We start from the raw sequence: 27,971 nt of genomic DNA, 5'->3' as shown, positions 1-27,971 counted from the left end.
AATCGAAAAGGAAATGATACAAATGAATTTACCTACAACACAGGAAGACTCACAGACTTAGTAAATGAACTTTAGATTGCCAGGGGGAAGGGATAGTTAGGGACTTTGGGAAGGTCATGTACACACTGCTATATTTAAAATGCATAACCAACAAGGACCTATTGTATAGCACATGTCTGCTCAATGTTATGTGTAGACTGGATGGGAGGAGGGTTGGGGGAGAACGGGTACATGTGTATGCACGGCTGAGTCCCTCCGCTGTTCACCTGAAACTATCACAACAGTGTTAATGGGCTCTACCCCAACATAAATAAAGGGTTACAGTTTGGGGGAAAAAAGATATACCAGTGATATCAGGCAGCCAGAACAGGTTACTTTATAAAAAGTTAAAATATGGTGAAGTTGATAATTATATATGATAAAGTGTATGGGAAAAATGAACATTTAATAAATGGTGCCACAATATTTACTTAACTTTGGAGAAAAGTAAAATTTGATTTTCACTTCACATCATAACAAAATTAATTTCATGTAATTTATAAACTAGAGAATATGAACCAATAGTTTCCTGATCTCAGGACACAAGAGGAAACAGAATCATAAAAGGAGGAACTGGTAGAATTAACTACATGAAATAGCAAAAATATAAATTGAATATTTACAACAAATATTATAGTGTATATGCATAATATATAGAGAAATCATATTAAACAACACTAAAACAAAAGGGGAAAAAAGAGAAAGGGCAAAGACAACATAAGAGGAATACAAATTATTATAGTATGTGAAAATATACCACCTTATAATAATCAATGAAGTAGAGATAAAACATATGAAACAATTTAACACTTCGGGAAGTATCATTATCAGTGAAAGTGTGAAGAGATACACACTGGTAGCTAGAATGTAAACATAAACCCTTTGTAGGACAACTGGCAATAGATATCAAACTAATTTTTTAAATACAGTTGTTCCTCTTAAAATTTCCTTAAAAAAAAAAAAAAGGCAATGAAGAAATCTTCTACACAAGGATATTCTTGCACAGTATATATGACAAAAATGTGAAAACAGACTTTCAATCATGTTGAACATTTTTTAAATTAGATTTTTTTAAAATCTAACACAACAAGATAAATTTTAGATGTAACTGACAGCTAAATATAAAATATGAAACTAATTTTAAAAAGCAAAAAATAAAAAGTTCATGGGACTAGACTTACCCTTTTGCCTGAAGCAACTAAACACAAATATTAGAAGGAATAAATGAAAATTGAGAAAAATACACAACAGAACTCTTTAGATAGTGGACAACAGGCAGTACAAGATGATGATCCCCGTGCAAACAAAAGAGGTGAGTCCTAAAATCGCCTGCTTTCTGTCTGGAGGCATTTTCTAGAATGTTATACAGTAAAGAACATACCAAGCATAACACAGATGTCTCACTGCTGGAGAAATACGTATCATATTTGGAGGTGGGTGAGATGGGTGAGGTGGGACAGAATACCAGGACAGAATACCAGTGAGGAAGAAGCTGTACAATGCACACAGTTGTCTGCATCTGATACCAAGTTACCCACGTACAAGAATAAGCAGAGGAGTAGGGATCTGTATGCCAAATGATTCCCAGACCTGAGAGACATTCCATTTCTAATCAGTCATTAGAATGTCATTATTGAACACAGAGGCATTCAATAGATACTTCAAAGGAGTCAGAGTAAAAGCTAAACCTACATTAACAAAGCTAACAAACAAGACTGTAGAATATCATATTTGTAAAAAACTACTCTCCAGAATAAGATATAATACTCTTTGAAGGAAGGCAATACAATCTAAACATTTAATGTAAAATTCAAAGTATCTAGTACCCAATCAACAGTTACTAGACATGAAAAGATGCAGGAAAATATGATGTATCACCAACAAAAAAATTTGTCATTAGATATAGACTTTAAAAAATAACAGGAAATGATGGAATTAACATACAGAACTTTAAAGAAGCATATGAACATAAACAAGAGATAATGGAAATAGAAGATAAAGATACAGAGATAAAGAGATATAGAGAGAGAGATATAGAGATATATGTAAAGAGATATAGAGATAAAGATAAAGAGAAATAGAAATAAATAGGACTTTTAAAGATGAAACATGTAATACCTGAATAAAAATTTTATTAGATGGGATAAACAACAGATTAGACACTGCAAGAGAAAAGACCAATGAACATGAAATTATAGCAGAAGAAAACTATATGAACTGTACCTAAAAAAACAAACAAAAAAAAGAATCTTAGTGACTTGTTGGATAATATCCAGCAGTCTAACATGTAAATAATACCAGATCCTGAAAGAGAGAGGGAGACATCTGCAAAAAAAGCCTGAATTTTTCTAAACTAGGAAAAAAAAGATAAATGCACAAAGTATTCCAATGAAACCCAATGAGATGAAAACTCATAATCATGCATGAATACTAAGAACAAAACCAACATAACCAGTCAGATCACAGTAAAATTGCTGAAAAACTAGTGATAAACAGAAAATCTTTAAAAAATTCTGAAGGGGAAAGAACAATACACAGCAAATAGGAGACTTGTCAGAAACTGTAAAGGCAGAACAATGGAAAAACATGTTCAAATTGTTAAAAGAAAAAAAAAATCCCATATCCTAAAATCCCACATCCAGTGGAAATATCTATATAAAGGTTAGAGACTTTGTTTTGACCATGACTGAGTAACAGATAACAGTTTATACTCCCTTCTTAAACAATTAGGAAAACATATAAAAAAATAAAACAAGGATATCCATACATTAAGTATTATATTTCAAGGTACACTGACCCCAAAGAAAAAGGAAACAAGAAAAAGGAAACAATTAACGGTTGTTCGAGGAACCATATAGAATGCGACACAGGGAGGAGAAATCAAAAAGAACTTGTGGGATCCTTGAACTATGAATAGAGATTTCAGAGACTGGGGAGACCAAAGTGGCTATAATTCATGAGACAGAGAACCACAGAAAGGAGAGCTCCACGGACCTGCAATGAATTGCCTTGAGTCTTACTAATCAGCACGTGTATATAAGGAAAATTCTGAGGTCAGGGAGAAAGAATCAGGTGAAAAAAAAAACCACAGCTCACAGAGCTAAAAACACTTTTTGTTTTCACCAGGCAAAATGGAAAAACTTCTTAAGAAATGCGGCACCCAGTGGAGCCCTTGAACACACTGCCTCTGTAGTGCAGCAGCGTTAGTGTTAGAGGAAAGGCCACACACATGTGTCAAACTGCTTTTTGATAAAGGTGTCAAGATCATTCAATGGGACTTTTCAACAAAAGATGCTGGAATAAGCAGATATCCACAGAAGACTTAAAAAAAAAAAAAAGAATCTCAATTCTTAGCTTACAGCATTCATGAAAATAAAACAGATCATAAAACTAAAAGTGGTAGGTACAACTATAAAAGTTATAAAAGGAAATACAGGAGAAAATATTTGTGATCCAGGATAGACAAAGATTTCTTTTTCTTTTTTTTTTTTTGACAAAGATTTCTTAAACAATATTTTTTTTAAAAAGACAAACTGGTATACATGTATACCTGTGGTGGATTCATTTTGATGTTTGGCAAAACTAATACAATTATGTAAAGTTTAAAAATAAAATAAAATTAAAAAAAAAAAAAGTGAAAAACACACATTAAAAAAAAAAAAAAAAGACAAACTGATAAACTGGATTTCAAAATTTAAAACTCCTGTTGCTCAAAAATATCACTGAAACAATGAAAAGGCAAGGTACAGTCTATGATTTCCTTAAATGTGACACCATATGTCTTCTTCATGCCATTTACTAATTACATAGCACAGTAGCTTGTAGCATGCAGTCAGTAAATAGCAATAAATAAATAAAATATTTTATCAATTGAACTGAAATAACTTTCTGACTTTTCTACAATGAATATGCATTATTGTTACTTTCATAATGGGGAAAATCATATAAAGATTTCCATTAAAATACTATTGATTCTTTTAGCAATTTAGGCTTTTGACAATTTTTTGTTGGCAGAAGCTCAGGACAAAGAGGAAGACTATACAAGTACTATATAGTTTTGCATCCTCAGCAACAAGCCTAGTATGTGGGCACATTATATGCTTAATAAATGTACTGCAGAGAATAAAGTTAAATTCAAAAATCCTTTCCAAAGAATTATTTCTAAGAAAAATAAGGCTTAAAGTTTTAAAGGCAAAGTGGTTTTTATTAGAAACATTAAAAATACCACAACTAAATAATCTTGTTTTTGTTTTAAAAAAAAAATGAACTGTTTGCTCTTCAAGCAAGGAGCACATCTTCAGAAGTTGGCTTTCTTTAGCAATGACTACATGTTTTTTTGTTGTGTTTTGTGCTTAATAATGCTGTGAAAATACAGTAATGCAGATAGACTGTTTTAATGATTTAAATAAACAAGTCAAGATTTCATCACAAACCCAGAATGCTTATCTTGAAAACAAATTACTATATTTTGAAAACTATGCAAAAAACTTTCAAAAAAACAAACAAACATCTAAATTTAAACAATATCCTGAGAATTATCAATGCAATCTAAGACTTTAAACCAAACTATTTTTCTTGCAACTATTTTTAGTCATTCTTTTGTAATGGCAAAATGTTGGTTAATAGAGAAAATAACAAAATATGTTCAATACAAGTCAATAATTTCAATGATTACATTCATTATCATAATATTGATGAGCTCAGGACCTGAATACTCTAAAGACAACTAATTAAATAAGCAACAAGACATAGTAGTCTGTGCAATAATGCTGATTAACACATCCCGTGAATTTACCAAAAACCTAAGATGAAAAGAATGTCTGAAGCTCACATACAGGACAACTCATCAACAATACTGTCCTAGTCCATTTGGGCTGCCATAACAGGTTACCGTTGGAGAAGGCAATGGCACCCCACTCCAGTACTTTGCCTGGAAAATCCCATGGATGGAGGAGCCTGGTAGGTTACAGTCCATGGGGTCGCTAAGAGTTGGACACGACTTCACTTTCACTTTCACTTTTCACTTTCACGCATTGGAGAAGGAAATGGCAACCCACTCCAGTGTTCTTGCCTGGAGAACCCCGGGGACGGGGGAGCCTGGTGGCTGCCGACTATGGGGTCACACAGAGTCGGACACTACTGAAGTGACTTAGCAGCAGCAACAGGTTACCATAGACTGGGTGGATTATAAAAGTGAAAGTGAAAGTCGCTCACTATGTCCAACTCTTTGAGATCCCGTGGACTATACAGTCCATGGAATTCTCCAAGCCAGAATACTGGGCCACACAAATTTATTTCTCCTAATTCTGGAGGCTGCGAAATGTAAGATCAATGCAATGGCAGATTGAGTGTCTATTTCCTGGTTCATAGATAGCTGTCTTTTCACTGTGTCCTCAGACTTGGGAAGGAGCAACTGAACTCTCTGAGCTGTCCTTTTTTTTTTTTTTTTAAATTTTATTTTTAAACTTTACAATATTGTATTGGTTTTGCCAAATATCGAAATCCTCCACAATATGAAAGAGAAAATGAAAGTTGCTCAGTCGTGTCCGACTCTTTGCAACCCCATGGACTTATAGTCCATGGAATTCTTCAGGCCAGAATCCTGGAGTGGGTAGTCTTTCCCTTCTCCAGGGGATCTTCCCAACCCAGGGATCAAACCCAGGGTTCCTGCATTGCAGGCGGATTCTTTACTAGCTGAGCCACAAGGAAAGCCCAAGAATACTGAAGTGGGTAGCCTATCCCTTCTCCAGCAGATCTTCCCTACCCAGGCATCAAACCGGGATCTCCTGCATTGCAAGCAGATTCTTTACCAGCTGAGCTATCAGGGTATCCCTGAGCTGTCCGTTACAAGAGCACTAATTCCATTCATGAGGGTTCCACCTTCATGACCTAATCAGTCCAAAGACTTTGTTTCAAGTGCCATCACAATGAGGATTAGATTTTCACTTATGAGTTTGGGAGGGAAAGATTCAGTCAGTAGTAAATACTACACTCACAACTGGAATGGTATTAGCTATACAATAAAACAGTTAAACATGTACTTTTATAGGATCAAATAAAAGTACACCTACATTTAATAGGTAATACATTTGTTTTCTAGATCATGTCTATTCTTTTCACAAGCTAAACTCCATAGTTTCTATGCATTTTGCATAGAAAATTTAATGTAATGTAAATTTATATTTAGTACTTGAAGAGTTTCTTTCAGAAAAGACAGTGATATAGACAAAAATATAAAAATGTCATTTTAATAAATAGTTCAATATTACATTTCTTAAAATATAAATTAAGCCCTTAGGATGCTACAAGAGAACTAAAAGTGATCTAAGGTCAGATGGCTGGACTCTTAAATAGTTATTTGGTTAAAAATTTCCAGCTAAATTACCTCAAGCCCTAAGAAATGCAATGCTAACATTAAAAAACAAACAAACAAACAAAAATGAAATTCAAGATATTACCAGAATACAGAAGAAAAACCGCATGATCATCCCAACAGATACAGAAAAATAATCTGACAAAACTTTACATTCTATCATTAAAAAAAAAAAAAAAAAACCTCAGGAAAATAGGAATAAAAAGGAACTTATTCAACTTGTTAAAGTATTCATAATACTTTAATAAAGTCTTAACAGTGAGGGTATAAACGCATTTGCTTTAAGACCTGGTATAAGGTAAAGATGATTGCTTTTACCTTCCTACTTAACACTGTTCTGAAGGTCTTAGCTTAATAAGACAAGAAAAAGAGAGAAAACCTATGAGGTTGAAAAAAGAGGATGTAAAACTGTCTTTGTTTCCATATGATGTGATTATCCACAAAGAGAATCTCAACATATTTATGAACAAGCAAATAAACTTTGAGAAAGGATTTAGGATTCAAGGTTATAAGTAAATATCAACTGTATTTCCAAATGCAACAAACAACTCATTTTTGAGACTTCAAACAAATCATTTATAGTGTAAGAGAACACATAAGATAAATAACGATAAATATAACAAGAAATGTTCAGGTCCTGTTCACGAAAAACTACATAATATTGTTGAAAAATTAAAGAAGATCTAAATAATTGGAATGATATACCACGTTCATGGATCAGAAGACAAGACTGTTAACATGTCAATTCTCCCTAAATTGATCAACAGATTACAATATTAATTAAAGTCCAGGGACAGGGGAGCCTGGTGGGCTGCTGTCTATGGGGTCACATAGAGTTGGACACAACTGAAGTGACTTAGCAGCAGCAGCAGCAGCAGACCTTCATGTAGAAATCAACACTCTACAGTTAATATAAAATGTTAAGCAAATACAGTTGCCAAGATAATTTTTAAAAAGGAAGAGTAAAATTGGAAGACTCAAAATTGCCTCATTTCAATACTCTAAAGCAAAAGTACTAAAGACAGTGAGATAAAGCATACGGATTGATGGACACAGATCAGAGGTGTCAGGGTAATTCAATGAGAGAAAAACAGTTTTTTCAACAAATACTTTTCAAAAAAATTTTGTTGTTTTAGTTGCTAAGTCTTGTCAGACTCTTTGCGACCCCATGAACTGTAGTCCACCAGGCTCCTCAGGCCATGAGATTTCCCAGGCAAGAATACTGGAGTGGGTTGCCATTGCCTTCTCCAGGGGATCTTCCCCACCCAGGGATCAAACCCATGACTCCTGCATTGGCAGGCAGGTTCTTTACCACTGGGCCACCAGGGAAGCCCACTTTTTTCGTTTACTCTATCTGTAGACTTACTCTATTTGTAGACTTATAGAAGTCTTTCAAGACCTAAAGTTCTTGCCAATATGTAACAACAACATACCAAGAAAGTCCAGAACACCTGAGTTGATGCACTAAGTCACCCATCTGCACCAGCAGAAAAGATCAGCCCCTGGAGTCTTTTCTCTTTTGCCACTTTATTGAGAATTATGAAAAAGTTAATCAGGAAAAATATGAGGCAGGCAAGATACCGCTACAAGTAAAAAGAATTTCTAGACTCACTAAACTGTTTTAAATGAATTTTAACCATGAGAGAAAAACTACAAGTCAACAGCCCCAATTTTTTTTAAAGGGCAGATAGTGAGTACTTTAAATTTTGAGTTTAGGAATACAACTGTAACAAATATCTGGGGGTCAAGTCATGAGAAATCACTTCATGCTTAAGTATTTCAAATCATGATGCTACTGAATGAAACTGTGTCTGATTTGTTTATATGTAATTTTATTGGACTTTGCAAAATTGTCCAGAATGTTTATATACTCTTAACTTTAAAAAGACAAAAAAAAAAAAAAAAATCTGTGCTTATCTGTTTATCATATGTCTGAAATCACCCATGCTAATCAGATACAAGCTTATTTATTGGAGAAACTACAAGGTTATATTTTGCCCCACAAGATCTGTTCCTGTTTAACATAGACTTAAAATCACATACTGCCTTAACACAGTCCTATTTTCAACAAATATTTTTTCAATTAAATATCCAGTTGCAAAAAAAATGAACCTTGATTCTTTAATACCATAAGCAAAAATTAACTTGAAGTGGATTACAAACTAAATATAATTCTAAAAACTATTAACATTTCTAGAAGAAACATAGGAGTAAATCTTAACAAAGCTGGGTTAGGAAAAAATGTTTTAAATTAAATCCCATATCTGTAAACTACAAAAGAAAAACACTGATAAATTGTATTTCATCTAATTTAAAAGTTTTGTGCTTCAAAACAGAGGATGAGATGGCTGGATGGCATCACCAACTTGATGGACATGAGTCTGAGTGAACTCCGGGAGTTGGTGATGGACAGGGAGGCCTGGCGTGCTGCGACTCATGGGGTCGCAAAGAGTCGGACACGACTGAGCAACTGAACTGAACTGAACTGAACTGAGCTGAAGTAAGAAAGCACATCAGTGGTTAGAAGGATAGGAGGTGATGGTGGAAACTGATTGTAAAGGAGTATGAAAGACTTGTTACAATGATAGTACTGTTCTATATCATGATTGTGGTATTGGTAAACAACACATTTGTCAAAACTCACTAATAAAAGTGGTAAATTTTACTGAATATAAATTACATATGAACAATATGACTTCTAAACAATGAATTTAAGCAAAAATAAACACAGGGAAAAAAATTTCCCACTAAAAAATGAAACGGCAGAACACAGACTAGGAGAAACTATTTGCAAAACATATATATGATAAAGTACTTGCAAACAATATACAGAAGTCTGACTACTCAATATTAAAAAAACAAACAACCCAATCAAAACGTGACCAAAGATTTTAACAGATACTTCAATAAAGAAGACACAACATGGCAAATCAGCACAGGAAAGCATGTTCAATACCATTAATAATTCAGGAAATTCAAACTAAAACTGTAAGATGCCATTACACATCCAAAAGAAGAGGTAAATAAGAAAGACCAACCACGCCAAGTGTGGCAATGATGTTAAATAATATCCTAGAAATGCAAAATGGTACAATTTGGCAGTTTCTTATGAAGTTGAACATACCAAATGACACAGAAATTGTATTCCTAGATATTCACCCAAGGCAACTGAAACTATACTTCCACACAAAGATTTGTACTGGAATAGTCACAAGAAATTTTTGTACAAAAAGTGTGATTACACTGAAATTGCCACCCTGTGCCATAACCACAAGGAAAAAAATTGTGAAAACAGATAAATGCCCAGTCAGCTCCTGAAGCTTCAGCCACTTCATCTGATATTCTAGATATAAAAACAAGCAACTTAGATGTTGAGCCTAGATGAGTCTTTGGATTATTACTTCACAAGCAGAGATATACTGGTTTATTGAACTTTGGGAATTTAGCATTGAAATATGGGCTTCCCTGGTGGCTCAGATGGTAAAGAATCCGCCTACAATGTGGGAGACCTAGGTTCGATTCCTGGGTTGGGAAGATCCCCTGGAGGAGGCCACGGCAACCTACTCCAGTATTCTTGCCTGGAGAATTTCACGGATAGAGGAGCCTGGTGGGCTACAGTTCATGGGGTCACAAAGAGTCAGACACGACTGAGCAACCAAGCACAGCACAGCAGCCTTGAAATACAAAATTACATAGTAAAGACATTCCCAAATGTACTTTGCCTTGAACTTTATGTACTAATGTGAATATTATAATGCATCCTTCTTGGCTTGAGACTTTGTAGAAAAGCTCTGGGTGAAAACAATACAACTCTGATAAAACCTATGTAATACACTAATAACGAAAATGGTTAGCAAAGAAGTTACTTGTCAGACTTCTGACAATAAAGATATTCATACATCTGTAAACTTAGTAAAATTTTAAAAATCACTATGAATATGAAATGATACTTTTAATTTAAAAGTCACCCAAATCACACCTCCATAAATTAGTAAGTAGATCTAGAATGCTGACTGCCGGCACTTCTGTCTCATGTGAATTTAAAATGAGATCATTGAAGACAAAACGCCAGCAAGATAATGAGAATCTAAAATAAGTATGAGAGACTCTCAAGATTGGCATGAAACTAGAAGTCATATGCAAAAAAATAAAATGAATTTTATCAAAGGACTTACTATAGAGTGTACAATGAGCTAAAATATGGACAAAAATAGTAAACAACTGAAAATGTTAGCTTTATTTGTGCCCAGATATATAGAATATAGAAGAATGTGAAAAATTTATCAGATGACTAAAATTTCTATGTAATCATTTTCCTTTCCCCACTAATCAATCTCTTATCAATCTCTAGGAGATTGTATCCTGGAGAAGGATTCATAGAGGTCTGATATATTATAGAGGTTTGTTTTATAGATCTGAAAGAAATAAGGCCATGAGTAAGGATTTTGGTAAAGAGTCCTAAGTAAAGACATTCTAAATCAAACTGAACAGTTTTCAGTTTACTCCCCTCCTTGCCTCCCTCCCCCGCCCCACCATAGTTTTCTGCTTCTCATATAAATTTGAGACTTCAGGAGTGGGTGATGGACAGGGAGGCCTGGCGTGCTGTGATTCAAGGGGTTGCAAAGAGTCAGACATGACTGAACTGAACTGAACTGAAGTTACAGCTGGTAAAGAACCCATCTGGCAGTGCAGGAGATGCAAGAGATGTGGGTTCGATCCCTGGTCAGGAAGATCCCCTGTAGAAGGAAATGGCAACCCACTCCAGTATTCTTGCCTGGAAAAGCCCATGGACAGAGAGGCCTGGTGGGCTATGGCCCATGGGGTTGCAGAGAGTCAGACACGATTGAGTGTGCGTACACACACACCCACACACGCTACAAAAAGAGAGTGGCTTGGATATGTTAGCAGCAGTGTGACGGGTCACATTATTAGAGTGTTTTTATAATCAGTTCTCCATGTGCTGATTTACTGTCTACCAAAGGCTGCACCGAACCATCACAACCTTGTTCTACTGAGCTCCAAACCAACCCTTGTATAGTCAAGGTATATATCACTCATCAAGCCATAAAAAAAAGAGAATTCATGGTACTCTGCTTAGGAACTAGTGAAAGTGAAAGCCACTCAGTCGTGTCCAACTCTTTGAGTTGGACATAACTATATAGTCCATGCAATTCTCTAGGCCAGAATACTTGAGTGGGTAGCCTTTCCCTTCTCTAGGGGATCTTCCCAACTCAGAGATCGAATCCAGGTCTCCTGCTTTGCAGGTAGATTCTTTACCAGCTGAGCCACAAGGGAAGCCCAAGAATACTGGAGTGGGCAGCGTATCCCTTCTCCAGCGGAACTAGTAGTAGATGTCAAATCCAATGAATTCAATTGCTATCTTTAAGTTGTGTATCTTCACTCTTACACTCAATATACTTCCCTTAACCTCTAAGGCTTTATATAAAGACAGCTGAACACCAGAGAATTGATGCTTTTGAACTGTGGTGTTCAAAACTGTAATGCTTTTGAACTGTGGAGACTGTGGTGTTGGAGAAGACTCTTGAGAGTCTCTTGGACTGCAGGGAGATCCAACCAGTCTATCCTCAAGGAAATCAGTCCTGAATATTCACGGGAAAGACTGATGCTGAAGCTGAAACTCCAATACTTCGGCCACCTGTTGCAAAGAACCGACTCACTGGAAAGACCCTGATAGTGGGAAAGATTTTAGGTGGGAGGAGAAAGGGACGACAGAGGATGAGATGGTTGGATGGCATCATCAACTCCATGGACATAAGTTTGAGTAAGCTTCAGGAGTTGGTGATGGACAGGGAAGCCTGGCGTGCTGCAGTCCCAGTCCATGGAGTTGCAAAGAGTCAGACATGACTGAGCAACTCAACTCAACTGAACTGAACTTCTAAGACTTCTCTTGTCTGGCTGCTTCTACCCAGTATCCTCCTTAGGCTTCTCTTATCGCCAATCTGTCCAATGTTGGTATATTCAGGCATCATTCTTAGCCATTGATCTTTTGAACTACACATTATTCTCATACTGGACATCTTCCCTTCCTTGGTTTCAGCATTGCTGCTGAACTCTATTTGTATCTCTAACCTAACTCTCCCACCTCCTTCAGATTCCCTTGAGGTACCTCACATACAGGATGATCAACTCAGGAATAATTCCTTTTACTGTTCCCTGATTTTACAAATAGCCCAGTACCCATACAAATTCTCCAAACAGCAAATAGGAAACTGTGTGATGTTTTCCCTTCTCTCCTTTCAGTCATTAAATCCCATTAATCCTATACCTGAACAGCATTTAGAATTTGATTCCTTCTCACTAATATTGCCTCAGTTAACTACTTATCATTTTTTGAACAGGTTATCTAAACCTTCCACCTGCAGTAGCTTCTAAGCCATTTCTCTGCATCCAATTTTATCTTTCCCAATACAAGCCTCGTACCATTACCGAAGTCTTCCTTCTAAAACATTTCATACAGAAATTCTTCCATGTTGCTTCACTGCATTCAGGATAAAATCTAAACTACCTGGGAGAGATCTGGCCTAACATGACCCTAACTACCTGGTCGCATTCTTCTGGGTTTTCTCTGCAGGATTCTGTGCGTCATTCATACCATGCTACATCTGGGGAGGTAGAGCAGAGCTTGCATGAGCTCCCACATTCTAAACATTCTATTTTCTCCATGTAGGAATGCTCTCCCTCTCATCCTTACTTATGTAACTTACAGTCACCATAAGACTTGGCTCAGCCAACTACTTGAAGAAGTGTTTCTGACCATGCCATTCTCCCCCTTCCTTTCTCTTCCTTTTGGACTGATTCAAATCCACATTCTCTGTATCCCACAACAACCAGTGTTTTCATAGCAATAATGACACTGAATATGCATATTTTCTTGTCTGCAAGTAGACACTCATCTTCTCAAGGAAAGTACCATATTTCCCTTATTTCTACATCCTCTGTGTCCAACTCATTATAATTGCTCATTAAATATTTAATAGGCAAATGGATTATACTGGAGTGGGTTCTGAACTTAACATATAAACCATCAAGTAAACCAAAACCACCCTTGGAAATTCCTTAGGAAGGCATTACACTGAAGGCCAATTTGCTGTCTCATCATAGTTAAGCTAGCACAGTTTTTCCTCTAGCACTGAAATGCTAGTTTCTCTGGAGGCCCATCCATACTTACCATCCACTTAATGACAATGTTTTATAAAAACTATGCATTTTTAAGCACTAGAATTTATATCCCATGAAACTCCGAGGATGGCAAGTAGAAACTGATGTGGAGTAGAAGAACAGCAGTTTCTCTCTCATACTGAGGTTACTCTGAATATGCTTAGCAAGAGCAATGGCAGAATCACCAGTTTCTTCCTTGCTTCCTTTCCACTCTCTTTTCTTCCCCTCCCTCATTCCTCCTTCATTCCTATCTATGTTATCTGTTGCTAAGCCTATTTCTCTGAATTCATATAAATGATGATGTGAATCCACCCTACTGACACGCCTATAAGGATTGTTCACAACCAGTATTTCTCTCATAATCTATTCCCACCAAGATTATGTAGCACTTTAAACAATATTGGCAAATATAGGAACATACAAGCATAGCCACAAGCATGCTAAACTCTTGTGCCATCTATTAGGCTGAAAGACGTTCAAATATTCACAAAAATGTGAAGAAAGTATAAAGAAATGTCTCAGCTGCTGTACTTACATTTCAAAATAAACATTCCAAAATATAGGCTAGAAGAATGCTATGGCTAATTGAAAATCATCAGACAATAAGTATGAATTGAGTGAAAACTCAGCTAGTTACTAATTAACTTCAGTGGGTCCACTAAAGAAGCCTATCTCAGAGCAAACACTGGACAGAAGAGATTTGAGGATGCTGCCATTTGGGTGAGTACTAACAATTCACCAAAATAAAATAAGTCACCATAAGCATACACTGAGTACAGATTTGCTTCTCAGAAAAACTTAAGAACTGAAATAACCCCATCAAGTTCCAAGAATTAAATATTTGTATGTGTTTATAAAGCACATATTAAAATGTATAAAATGCATTTAAAAGCATATTTGATAACCTAAAAGAATAAAAAAACTGGGAGATTACACATACAAAACTTTCATTTTTATAAAAATCATGTAAACATAATTATATTTCCATTTTTTATATTTATGGCAATTCTATAGTTACTATACATGGATGTAAAATTACATTACCATATAAAAGTGTACCTGCTTCAATACATAAAATAATTTAGTTTTTATCTATAAATGAAGTCACTCAATTGTGTCCGACTCTTTGCGACCCCATGGAGTGTAGCCTACCGGGCTCCTCTGTCCATGGGATCTTCCAGGCAACAGTACTGGAGTGGATTGCCATTTCCTTCTCCAGCGGATCTTCCCAACCCAGGGATCAAACCCGGGTCTCCCGCATTGTAGACAGACGCTTTATTGTCTGAGCCACCAGGGAAGTCCTTAGTTTTTATCTATAGCACATACCTAAAACAGAAGTTCTGAAATAGGAGAAGAAATGCCAAACAAGAGAAACAGTGTAGGCATTTCAATGAGTAAGAAAACCATCTGGTCAGCTTGAAAATCTGCTTCTGTGTAAGAAAATATTTTTTAACAATCATCAATTGATTAATTGTCTACGTACTCAAGGTTTAGAGCAGAAGTACGAGTGACACTAGCTCCCTCTACTAAGCTCCAGGCAGCTTCCCTTCATCTCACCATCTAAAACTCTCCCTTCTTTCCTATGAAGTCCCATGGTCCTTAATCTATATACTTCTCATACCAGAGATAATTATCACTTTTACACTTAGTATAAATTTTATACCTTATCTTCCCCACTAGACCATAAACTCTTTCAGAGTAAGAGTTATGCTTAATTCAGATCTGTATGCCCACTTATCTACCAGAGTACTCTGCTCATTCTCAATAAATAAATATTTTATAAATACACAAAAAGATAGGTTCTCCTGAAAATACATTTTCAGCATTTCTTCTAAAGAACCTATGTACCATATTACTTTCTATTTTTCTTCCTACTTCTCAGTAGTTCCTGTTTTACCAGTTTTTTAAAAAAATCATTTATTTGGCTGCTTCAAGTCTCAGTTGGTGCATGCGGGTTTAGTTGCCCTGTGGTATGTGAGGTCTTAGTTCCCCAAAAAGGAATTGAACCTGTGTCCCTTAATTGGAAGACAGAGTCTTAACCACTGGGCCACCAGGGATGTCCTTAGTTAACCACTTTTGCTAACTTATTTTATCCCTGTTCCTGGAGGGAAACGTTTCATCCATTCGCTTACTTGCTCATTCAAAACCTCCAGTAAGCGCCAAGTCCCTACTATGTGTCAGGTGGTGTGCTAGGTGCAGGGTTGCACCAGTGGGTAAGTCTTTAGGGAGCTTTGAGCCCAGTAGGAAGGACAGATACGTAAATAATTATAAAGCAATGCGCTAATTGTATGATAGATACAAACACATGATACTGTTTAAGAGTATTTCTATAATTTAAGAGTGCTTCTCCAACTTTCTGCCTGCACTTAATCATTTCCCCATATAATATTCCCTCCACTGGTCATCCATCCATCTGCCTAACTGTTTCTTCCTTCAACTTTAATATACACCTTTGATACAAAATACAGAAGATGCCCAAGAATAAAGTGAAAAATCAGACTTCCTCCCATCTTTTCCCCAGTGATTCAGTTTGCCTTCCTGAAGGTAAGCACTAATGTCCAGTACATAATTCAGGGACACTCAATGTAGACACAGCCATATATGCACACATATGTGGTCTTACTTTAAAAGAGAGTAGCATACTTTATATTCTGTCTGCATCTTGCTTTTCTTATTTCATAACATATCTTAGAAATTGCATTGTCTCAGCCCATATTGGGTGACATCATTCTTTTTAATGAATATAAAGTATTTCACTGCATGAATATGTTAAGTATATCTCTTGGAAGTGAAATTGCTGGGTCCCAGAATATGTGCATTTTTAATTTTGATAGATACTAACATAGAGACTTCACCAATTTTAATTTCCTATAAAATAGGAAATATTCACCTCCATAACTTAAATTACAATCTTTATGGTAATGGCTCCCAAATCGGTATCCATATTCTGACCCATATTTATTCTCTGTGGTATTTCCATATACGTATTTCTTGGAACCTTAGGAAAAAGCTTTTTAAAACCAAATTTATAATTTTACTCTTAACACACTCTTCATAAGTTCACTGCTGCTTCTGCTGCTGCTAAGTCGCTTCAATCGTGTCAGACTCTGTGCTACCCCATAGACGGCAGCCCACCAGGCTCCCCCATCCCTGGGATTCTCCAGGCAAGAACACTGGAGTGGGTTGCCATTTCCTTCTCCAATGCATGAAACTGAAAAGTGAAAGTGAAGCCGCTCAGTCGTGTCCGACTCTTCACGACCCCATGGAATGCAGACTAGCAGGCTCCTCCATCCATGGGATTTTCTAGGCAAGAGTACTGGAGTGGGGTGCCATCGCCTTCTCCGTCATAAGTTCACTACATATATTAATTCTCTGTGATCCCAACCAAATGCTTTTCTACCCACATTCAATTAATGAACTGTTAAGACAGATCAATCCTATATATTCTATGACACCCGTCTTCTTTTTATTTTCTCAGACAAAATCTGACTGACAAGGGTCCAGTTCAGAATGCCTGGATTACTAAATTCTAACTACTCAACTTGTTCCTCTCTGCTTGCTTACCAGTGATTTTGCTCACATCATCCTCTCTGCCTGAAATATCCTCTCAAATCAGTCCCCCTGTTGGAATTGCATTAAGCCTAACCTAAACACTATATCCATTCATAACAAATTTTCTTTTATGAATTTATTAATAACACTTAGGTCTTTCACTATATTCTAATTTATAACACAGTTATAAGATAAATTATAAACTCTTAACACAGTTTGATAAACTCACACTGCCAAGGCACTCAAAATGTGTTTACCAAATGAAAGAATGAATTTTTTGCAATGAACTAATCCTGCAAGTCAGATAATTCAATAGCAGAAAACATGCTATAGAGGATAATTGCTTCTTCTTTCCTTACCTCTTTCCCTTTTTCCTTCCTCCCTCTCTTTCCCTCCTTCCCTTATTTCTTCCTTTTCCTCTTTCCCTCTCCCTCCCTCCCTCTTTTCCTCCCTTCTTCCTTCCCTCTCCTTCCTTCTTGTCTTTCAGGTAATAAGACTATTTTAAAGTCTGTGAGATAAAGGCCCCTATTTAAGAATTAAATTCCAGAATACTAACAATGTGAAATATTTCCAATAAACTACATTTTCCCCTTGCATTGATTTTGATGAAAAATAGGGAAAAGGATAAAGAATAAAGGAAAAGGTGAAATATACTAGTAAAATGATTGAATTTCTCTTCAAAACTAAAAAATCATCTAAATACAGTCAAGGTTACTCTTAACTACTATGTAGAAGAGAAAACTCAACTGCAATGTACCTATGGCCTATTGTTAAACCAAGTTTAAAATGGGTGAAATAATTTACAAGTTTCACAAAAACTTGCAGAAGAACTATGTAAAGCATTATAAACCCTATATGTCTGGTTTTCAAAATTAAAAACCATGATTTTAAAAATCACTGTCTGTAGTAAAATTTACATTTAAAAAATTTAGAAGAATTGATTATGCTTCCCTATACATAAAGTATTGCTAGTTAAAAAAATAAATGATCATTATATTTCATTAAAAATTATTCGGCTCTCATTTACTAAAATAGTAGAGAGCTATCAAATCTCTGTCAAGAAGTAGAGAACTATTACATTACAACTTGTAAATAATTGAGAAAAACAATACTACCATGCACATGCAAGTGTTGGTTATACTTGACTCACCTCTCCCCCATTAACATATTCCATCACAAAACATAAACGGTCTTTTGTCTGGAAGGAATATTTCAGGGACTTGAAATGAAAAAGAAAACATGTTATATTATAATCCTACGTTTTTACAACAGTATCAAAAATAGAACACTTAGAAACAGTAAGTGTGATTGATATATTGTTTATGTTCCTTAAGAGTCTATTTATTCCTTTAAGAACACTTAAAAATTTATGAGAAATATAAAACAAATTTTGTGAAGATCAGCAATGGGCATTATTTTGGGAAAAACTAAAATTATAATTATTAGTAAAACAATCCTAACTCTCAAAAGTTTCTTCCTTTTGAAAGTCTATCTGTTATTTTTAATCTTAAAACACTTCATTGGGACCAGGAACACACAAGAACTTTGCAAATCAAAGAAAATGGCATACCTAAATAAATGTGACTGAAAATGTTATTTTTCATACTTAATTGCTATAATAAAACTCCCTTAAATATAAGATGTTATGATTGTAACATCTTTCCTCTATTCACTTACTGTTAAAAAGGGATGTCTAGTGTTCTTTAATACTCTGCTTTCAGTTAAAGTGTGCGCCACTTCATCCTACAAAAGAAAAAGGCAAGTAAACTTTTAATATATGTTCCGAGCACAAATAATATAAAAATTTCACTATTTCTCTAAGACCAGAAGAGATTAAACCCAGACACAGAAAAAGATTTTAAACACATGCTCCTTTATTGCTTAGCTTCTTTTCTACCAAAAAAAAAAAAAATTCAAATTAGTGATTTAAATCAGATGGCTATCATGTATAAACTCAGTCATACTTTATCAAAGTATATCAATAATGATATAATAATAAGCAAAAATTACCAGGGACACAGAAAATGAAATAGTAAGCGTTTCCCCTTCAAGAGAATGTCCTGTAAGTTAACAGCTAGGCATGGAGTAGTTATTATTTCCATGTTTGTATTACATTGTATTCAGGGGGATACAAAGGATATATTTCAGTAAAGATCATAGAATTGGTAAGTCTTCTACCTAAAAGAAAAATAAGTTATTGAAAAAAGGAACACAGTACACATTAAAAGGTTTAATTCTAAATTATACATTTCAGAAACAAAAATAGTATAAAACTGTATATTTTTGTTTTGTGGTTTTTTAGCATGCTTTTCTTTTTTTTAAAAAAAAAAAAGGTTATAGCCTATTCTAGGACACTTTCAAGATCTGGATATATCTAAAGCCAAAAATACACTAAGACTGTATTTCCCCAATTTTGTACATAAATTTCATCTTGACATCAAAAGTGAACTAGGGAAGATTTTCTTCAACATGGAGAACTGGAAAAATGTTGCCTATCTCAAAAATAATACTATTTTAAAGAAGAAAGGAAAGGAAGATAAATGCTGAAACTAACACAACATCTCTGGTCTCTGCTTCTGCCAAGATCCTAAACAAAGCCCTTGCTGGATCAATTTATTAACACTGCCAGCAAATCAAGATTATAAGTAAGAAGTGGAAACTTTAGGACACTGTATTAATCTTTACAAAAGCATCTGACCTTATTTAGAAGATAAACGTGCAAGAGAATGATCAAAGATGCTAAAATCCAAAAGCCATTCCAAGAGAGTGAGACCAATTCTTTTTTTTTTTTAATTAGTTTTACTTGGAGGATAATTACTTTACAATACTGTCATGGTCTCTGTCACACATCAGTATGAATTGGCCATAGGTATACACGCGTCCCCTCCATCCTGAACTCCCCTCCTCTCCCCCCACCCTGTCTCCTCCAGGTTGTCACAGAGCACCAGCTTTAGGTGCCCTGCCTCATATGTCAAACTTGCATTGACATATGGTAATGTGTATGTTTCAATGCTATTCTCTCAAACCATCCCATCCTCTCCTTCTCCCACTGAGTCCAAAAGTCTGTTCTTTACGTCTGTGTCTCTTTTGCTGCTCCGTACATAGGATCATAAGTACCATCTTTCTAGGTTCCATATGTATGCATTAATATACGGTGTTTGTCTTTCTCTTTCTGACTTACTTCACTCTGTATAATAGGCTCTAGGTACATGTGTCTTTTTCAATTAAGTAAAGTGTAATGACATAGTATTTAAAACCAGTGGAATAAAGTATGGGTAAGAAAGCATTCAAGTCTTATTTGGTTAATAAGAACCAGGTTTAAATGCTCAAACAACATGAAAACCACAATCATCTCATACCATAAATTTTAAATTAATTAGAACACCAAACATCTTAATAAAAAATAATAAATACAAATGATATCAGAACTAATTTCTATACCCACAACGCTTACCATAATGATTAGTACACAGTAGGTAGTTGTTAAATGTTTGTTGAACTAAACAGTTTATCATAGGAATGAATTCCAAGATGTCACATATGTGGGACTTTCATTCAATCATTTATTCTTTCAATAAATATGAAACAAATATACTCTGGGTATTGTTCTATCCACTGAAGACAGGATACTGAACACCACAGACAAAAGTCCTGCCCTCCTGGAGCTACCATTCCAGTTGGCCAGATGGTAGTCAGCATTAACGAAAAAAACAAAGAAGACAAGGGAATGCTAAAGTTTATGAGAATCAAATAATGGATACAAAATACTGTGATTCATGGGGTCGCAAAGAGTTGGACATGACTGAGCGACTGAACTGAACTGAAGGATTATACAAGTGGCTATTTTATGGGCTATAAAACAGAATTCATTGATTAAAAAATGAAATCCTTGACATGCACTTACTAAATAATAACAGAGCAAGTATAAAATCATTTTCTTAAAAGACATATGATTCTTTTGCTCATGGAGTTGACATGCTAGTGGAGAAGACACTGATGCATATCAAACTGATACAAACCCAATTTAAGAAATAATTATGAATTCTGATAAGTGATCTTATGAGAAAGTGGGGTAAAGAAGGAAAATTAATGCTACTGGAAGATCACAGGTTGAGTAATATGATAGTGTAGGACTGAGGGATTGGGGCACACAACTGATTTCTGGTTTTAAATTTGCTCAGGCTCCTCTCAGAAGGACAGCAAAACAGGAGTGATCAATTAGGAGACAACTGCAGTGTAAGAGTGAAAGTAGGATGGCTAGGATGACTGCAGTGGCACTGGGAGCAAGACAAGTGTTTGAAATATTTTTGAGATATAAAATTAACAGTGAAAAACTAACAGCTATATGCTTCCAACAGAGGATAAAGCAGAAGTATTACTTTATATGCAGTCAGAGAAGGCAACATTTACCAGTTATGCTTTAGGATTTTAAGTGATCTGAGGCAGTAAACTAGGAAAAGACTAAAGAAAGAGAAGTACGAAACCCATTTGGAAAAGATATCCTAGCACTTCAGTTAACATTTCTGCCAGCTATTTCATTCTATTTTGTTGAAACAAGCTCATTACATGTAACAGTTATTTTTCTAAATCACTTAGTAAGTTCCATGAAAGATTATTTTTTCCCTATATTCTGTAATCTGCCTAACCACATTAAAGGAGTCAAGTAAAGATGTAGGTAGGCAAAAGCTAAAACAGTATTTCTTTGTTATAAGAATGAAACCAGAATTAATACCATGTACATATATTTTATGTAATAAAATGTATTTTCTACCATACTTTACATCTGATCAAATTAAAATTTTCTCCTTAATGCAAATTTAATGGTACAGTATTTCACATACTAATTAGTTTCTGCTATGAAGATAAGGTATGCATAAGCTAAAAAATAAACACAGATGTCAATAATTTTTAATTACAGTTAAAAGCAACATGTCAAAACAAAAAGTTATAAATAACAGTGATAAAACGTAGGGGCTAAAACAATATGATGCTTTTCTAAAAATCCATTTGTTGATCATGATTACAAATAAAGAGTGCTTGGGTATATAAGTAAAATGTTTTCATGAAAAAGCTTTCGAAATTTAGTCTCATATATATTCATCCATGGCAAAAGACTAATGAATTTTAAAATCTAATTTCTTTCATAGAAAGCAGCTTAGGGAGAATGGAATTTTTCACGGATTTTTTGCAAACATGACACAGAAGAATAGTCTTCCTCATACTCATTTTTCCAATCCTCTCTAATTTATCACTACCCTTTACCAAACATGGTCTAAAATTCTCCTTTTCATTCTCCCCACTTATTGCTTTTTGGTAGTTCAGTTTTTGGCGGGAGGTGAACAAGGAGCAAATGATGACAGAAACAGAAGAGAACATCTCGATCATTGCGGGCACCAAGGGTGTCATCTGCTTTAATCCTTGTAGTAACTGAGCAGGTGTCTTTGATTATTCCCATTTTATATGAGGTAACTGAGGTTCACAGAAGTTAAGCTGCTCAAACTGCAGTTGAAAAGGTCAAGACTGATCTCATCTAAGTCCAACACCAATGGTCATTTCCAACAACGCAGTAGCAACTTAACCAGGTACACTTTAACTCTGTTCACATTATTTTCTCCATTTTGACCACAAGAGTTTAAAGACTGACTTCATGAAGCTGGTTGAAATCAAAATACATGACATCTAAAGCATTTAAAAAAAAAATAATCCAGAGCTATGAATGAGGCCTAGAGGAGAAGATGAAGGAGGTGGGGAAGCAGGGAGAAAAGGGGAGAAAAGATTTTACCTTGGTATCTTTATTCTTAATCAACCACAATGACTACAAGTGATCATTATGTACCTGCTCTGTTTTGACAAGCCGTATGTCAGAAATCTATATATTTTTCCCCATAGAAAGGGTGTCGTATTTGGTGTTGTTTGGTCATTAAGTTGTATCTGACTCTTGCAACCCCATGGACTGTAGCCCACCAGGCTCCTCTGTCCATGGGATTTCCCAGGCAAGAATAATGGAGTGGGTTGCCATGCCCTCCTCCAGGGGACTTTGTGACCCAGGGATTGAACCTGGGTCTCCTGCATTGGTATGCAGATTCTTTACCACTGAAGAAGCCCTCACTAATTATTAGAGAAAAGGAAATAAAAATCACAGTGGAGTACACTGTCACTTCAGTACCATTTCACACTTGTCAAAATGACTATCATCAAAAAGCCTACAAATAATAAATGCTAGAGAAGATATGGAGAAGAAGGAACTCTCACTGTTGGTAAGAATGTAAACTGGTGTAGCCACTATGGCAAACAGTATGGAAGTTCCTTAAAAAACTAAAAACAGAACTACCATATGATCCACCAATCCCACTCCTGGGCATATATTCAGAAAAAACAAAAACTACATTTAACTATGGCTGGTTCATATTGATAACTAACATAATACAATAAAGCAATTGTTCTCCAGTTAAAAATAAATCAATTTAAAAAAAATACATGCACCTGAATGTTCACAGCAGTAGTATTCATAACAGGCAAGACATGGAAACAAGTCAAGTACCCATCAGTAGATGATCAATTTAACAAGAGGTGGCATATGTACATAAACACACATACATACATACACACAATGAAATACTACTCAGCCATGAAAAGAATGAATGATGCCATCTGCAGTAACATGAAAGGACCTAGAGATCATTATACTTAGTGATGTAAGTCAGACACAGAAACACAAATACTGTATCACTTTTATGAGGAATCTAAAAAAATTTTAATGAATTCTATAAATAAAACAGAAAGACTCACAAACACAGAAAATAAACTTATTACCAGAAATGATGGACTAATTAGGCATATGGGATTAACAGATTCAAACTACTATACATAAAATAGATAAGTAACAAGGATTTATTGTGTATCTCAGAGAATTATAGTTAACATGGAATATAATCTTAATATGGAATATAATCACAAAAAATAAGTGAATCACTAAGCTATACACCTGAAACTAAGATAATATTATAAACCAAGTATAATTCAATTTAATAAACACTTTAAAAGAAACTACAAAATTCTAGTTGGGAAATAAAGAATTCCTGGGGATTTAATGTACAGGATGATAAATAGTTAATAATACTGTCATGTGTATTGGAAAGATGCTAGGAAAATAAATCTTAAGAGTTCTCATGACAAGAAATAAAGTTTGTACCCATGGGTAGTGATAAATTTTAAGTAGACATATAGTAGTGATCATTTTAGTTTTATTATTCTAGTAGTTTCAAATCTACTAAGGATGCTTTTCCATTCAACAATTATATAAAATTTATCAGTACAAATAATCTATGCTAATAATCTATACTATTCGCTACTTTAATAAAAAACTCAAACTGTTAGGGGAATATCAAAAAATCACTAGTATAATTAGTGACACAGGTCCCAAATACAGAGTGAAAACATTCTCCCAAACGAACACAGACTAAAATTTCCTCTGAAAAGAATAAAAGACTGTACATAATAGATAATATTATAAACTTTTGAAAATTTTAATACTATAAATAAATATCAATATACAGATATTACACAGCTGTAGCCTAAATCAACATTTTGCTTATTTAATGGAATTTCTACAGTCTAGTCATGTGCGTGCATGAGCACACACACACGTGGACAACATAAACAAAAATTTAATAATCAACTCTTGTATTATTACCTTGGCAATAATAACTTCTTTCTTCAGAATCTTCATAGCATAATATTTTCCACTTGCCTTCTCTCGAACCAAAATAACTTTCCCAAAAGTGCCTTTACCTAGTAGTTTCAAATAGTCAAAATCATTCATTGTCTGAAAAATACAAATTAAAATATATAATATGAAACATCTGATGAAATTTATTTGTAAATGTTTATGTATATATTTGGCATTATCTACTCAAAATCAAATTTTACCAATTTCTAAGAACGCTTAAGTTAATCAGGATCAGCCTGGCATCGGCTTTCCCATCCATAACCATGGATGCTGGAAATAATTTAAACAATTTTCAGATAGTGGAGACAGTAATTTTGAGCACAGAATCTCTCAACTATTCATTATTGGTAAGATATAAGGGCAAAGGGAAAAATAAAACTTCCAAGTATTCAAGTTTCTAAGGATTTAGTAGTGCCACTCCCCTACATGATGAGTCAATCAAAAATGTCCTCCTCCACAAACATTTCCAAATATATCCAAGAGAAAAGTACTTTTGAATGGAGTGTTTGAGAATGTACTCTATCAAAATAAGGATGGACTCCAAGAAAAAGAAAGATACGTGTATAAGAAACACTGAAAAGAATTCTGCAGCTCAGTTCAAAGAAAGAGAACAGCAGCACATCTGCTGAGAAAACACGTGGTCCAATTCAGAAGAGGAAGTCATGAAACTCTTTAAGAATGTCTCTAACCTGCCTGTTTTCAATTTCATTTCTCATTCCCATCTCTAAGTAAGGTGATTACCAGGATTTTACTGAGGAGAATTACTACTTGCTCTCTATAGCTTCCTCTATGAATGCTTATCCTGCTCTGCTTTATTTATCCATAAACTTGCAAAAATTTGATGATGTTTGTTTACTATGGCCTTTCCGCCATCCAGCTTTTCATTTTTGTGAACTTTTCCCTTTTAAAAATTTCTTTACTATCATTTTAATAGGCTTTAGATGAAAGAGGAGGTATGCTTAGTTTACAATCTTAAATTTAAATTCCATTTAGAAGGATATTAAAATAACAAACTGGACTTCCCTGGCAGTCCAGTGGTTAAGACTCCACATGGCAGGAGGTGCCGCTTTGCTCTCCGGTCAGGGAACTAAGATCCTGCATGTCACACAGCATGACCAAAACAATAACAAAAACAATTTAAGAGGGCGGGATTTTTTCCTACCAACAATCAGAAGTGATTGAAAAGTTTTGTGCCTTTTTAGAAGTATTTCTTTCCTCTTTACCACCCATTTGAAGTAAATGTCAGAAATGCCTCAAAGCAATGACTTCAGCTTCTACCTTAAGCAACTACAAAAAGAGCAAATTAAACTCAAAAGAACTAGAAAAAAATAAATAAAATAAAGATCAGGGCAGAAATCATTTAAGGATATCCCTGGCAGTCTCTCCAGTGGTTAAGAATCTGCACTTCCACTGCAGGGAGCACAGGTTCAATCCCTGATCAAGGAACTGGAATTCCACTTGCTACATAGCATGGCACGGTGTGGCCAAAAAAAAAAAGAAAGAAAGAAAAAAGAAATCAATTAAATTTTAAAAAGAAAGAAAAGGCGGTGAGGTTAAGATGGTGGAGGAGTTAGGAGGATGTGGGGTTCATCACTCCCTACAAAAGCATCAAGAATACATTCACAAAAGAACAATTCTCAGAGAAAAGGCTGAATGCTAGAAGAGGACCTTGGACACACAAAAGGACAAGAAAGATCCCTGCAAAACCAGCTAGGACGAAAGAAAGAAGAGAGAAAAGACGAGGAGAGGTTCCCACATCTCAGGAAGCCCTCTCACCAGTGGAGAGATCAGTTGGCAGAGCAGGGGAGTTATCAGAAAAGGACAACAACAGGTCTGTGGTAGGCAGGATGAAGTGAGACCTACACAGACAGTCCATGCCCCAGCCCTGGGGCTCCAGCTTGAGAGCTGTGTTCCCGGTGCAGACGGGGGCTGGGGGCAAGAACATGGGGTTTGGGGAGCAAACCTGGGAGAGGTCTGCTGTTGGCTGCTGTGAGGAGACAGCCTGAGGGGTCGGAAGTGAGGAAATCCACAAGTAGGAATGTTTGTGGAGGAAACTCAAAGGGTCACTGTTATGTGTCAGAAGTGGAGCTGCCACTGCATTCTCTCTCTCCACCACTGCCCTCACCTCCCCAGCAACTAGGAAGAGACCCCACTGGGGCTGGCTCTCCCACACCCAGGCACTAGGAAGGGTCCCTGCTGGGTGGCTCTCTCACACCAGTTGTAAGGTGCTGGAAAGGGCCCCGGGTGGGGCTGGCTCTTTCACACCTGTGGCCAGGACAGACTCTCTCACACTCACAGCTGCCGGCTACCCTGAGAACCCGCCCCTGGGCACTAGGTAGAGCCAGCTTCCCCACACACCTCGCCAACGCCTGAGCATGCACTCTCCTGCATGCAGCAAAGTGCTGGGAAGGGCCCCCAGCACTCTGACTCTTTCATGCCTATGGCTGCCAGAGTCTCCATACTTCCTTGCCACCAGAGCTCCGTGATCCCAGTTGCCTCGCAGCCTCTGTACCCCCTTCTCATCCAGGCAAACTCATGTGTTCCAGGGCCACCTCGGGAGTAGACCCCTTTGGATGGCCCATAAGAAGAGGTTGAGGCTAAAGCCATAGCTAAGCCCTAGGGGATATGCAACTAAGGAAGAAAAGCTAGAATCTCTCCTCTCAGTTGCCCAAAAGGCGAACTGACTGTCTTGAGGCCAGCCTTATAAACAGCACTTATGGAACATCTGACCAGTGAGTGCTCCCGCAGCCAGGCTTTTGCAGCTGTAGACTTTCTCAGCACATACATGTGGGGACTGGGCGAGGCTAGAGTCGGAGCTGCCTCCATAGTGCCCACAACGGGTCCACACCCATGATTACTGCATCCTGGGACCTATGCTGGTGGCCTGGTGAAAACAATCTTAGAGACACCAGGGCCAACAGATGGCATACCCACAGTTGAGGTGGGGTCGAGAGCAGTGCCACCGACAGTGTAATCTGAGAGCTGGCACAAGGGGTGACAGCTGACACAACAGAGCACACTCACAGGTGAACAGCTACAGTGTCTTCCCTTCCAGCATGAGTGCTCCAATCCCCCCTACCTTGCACTGCAGATCATAAA

The 27,971-nt window shown here is 36.1% G+C and overlaps 1 protein-coding gene across 7 annotated transcripts in view; it reads right to left on the bottom strand.

The window, feature by feature from the left end:
• AKT3 (AKT serine/threonine kinase 3) overlaps window positions 1–27,971 on the bottom strand; it is a 279,622-nt gene that overhangs the window by 67,897 nt on the left and 183,754 nt on the right. For all 7 annotated transcript variants that reach the window (XR_009729912.1, XM_061382512.1, XM_061382509.1 and 4 more), the window contains 3 exons: window positions 24,837–24,968; window positions 18,821–18,886; window positions 18,294–18,362 (listed from right to left, as the gene is read on the bottom strand). Coding sequence is in view for 6 of the 7 variants with exons in the window: in XM_061382512.1 (XP_061238496.1) it covers window positions 18,294–18,362; window positions 18,821–18,886; window positions 24,837–24,968 (267 nt within the window). In the remaining variant the exon portion in view is untranslated. The remainder of the gene's footprint in view (window positions 1–18,293; window positions 18,363–18,820; window positions 18,887–24,836; window positions 24,969–27,971) is intronic.

The sequence above is a fragment of the Bos javanicus genome, chromosome 16, assembly GCF_032452875.1.
Source record: "Bos javanicus breed banteng chromosome 16, ARS-OSU_banteng_1.0, whole genome shotgun sequence".
NCBI classification, from domain to species: domain Eukaryota; kingdom Metazoa; phylum Chordata; class Mammalia; order Artiodactyla; family Bovidae; genus Bos; species Bos javanicus.
Note: the sequence above shows the minus strand (reverse complement) of the source record. Positions and strands in the feature narration are given on the sequence as shown.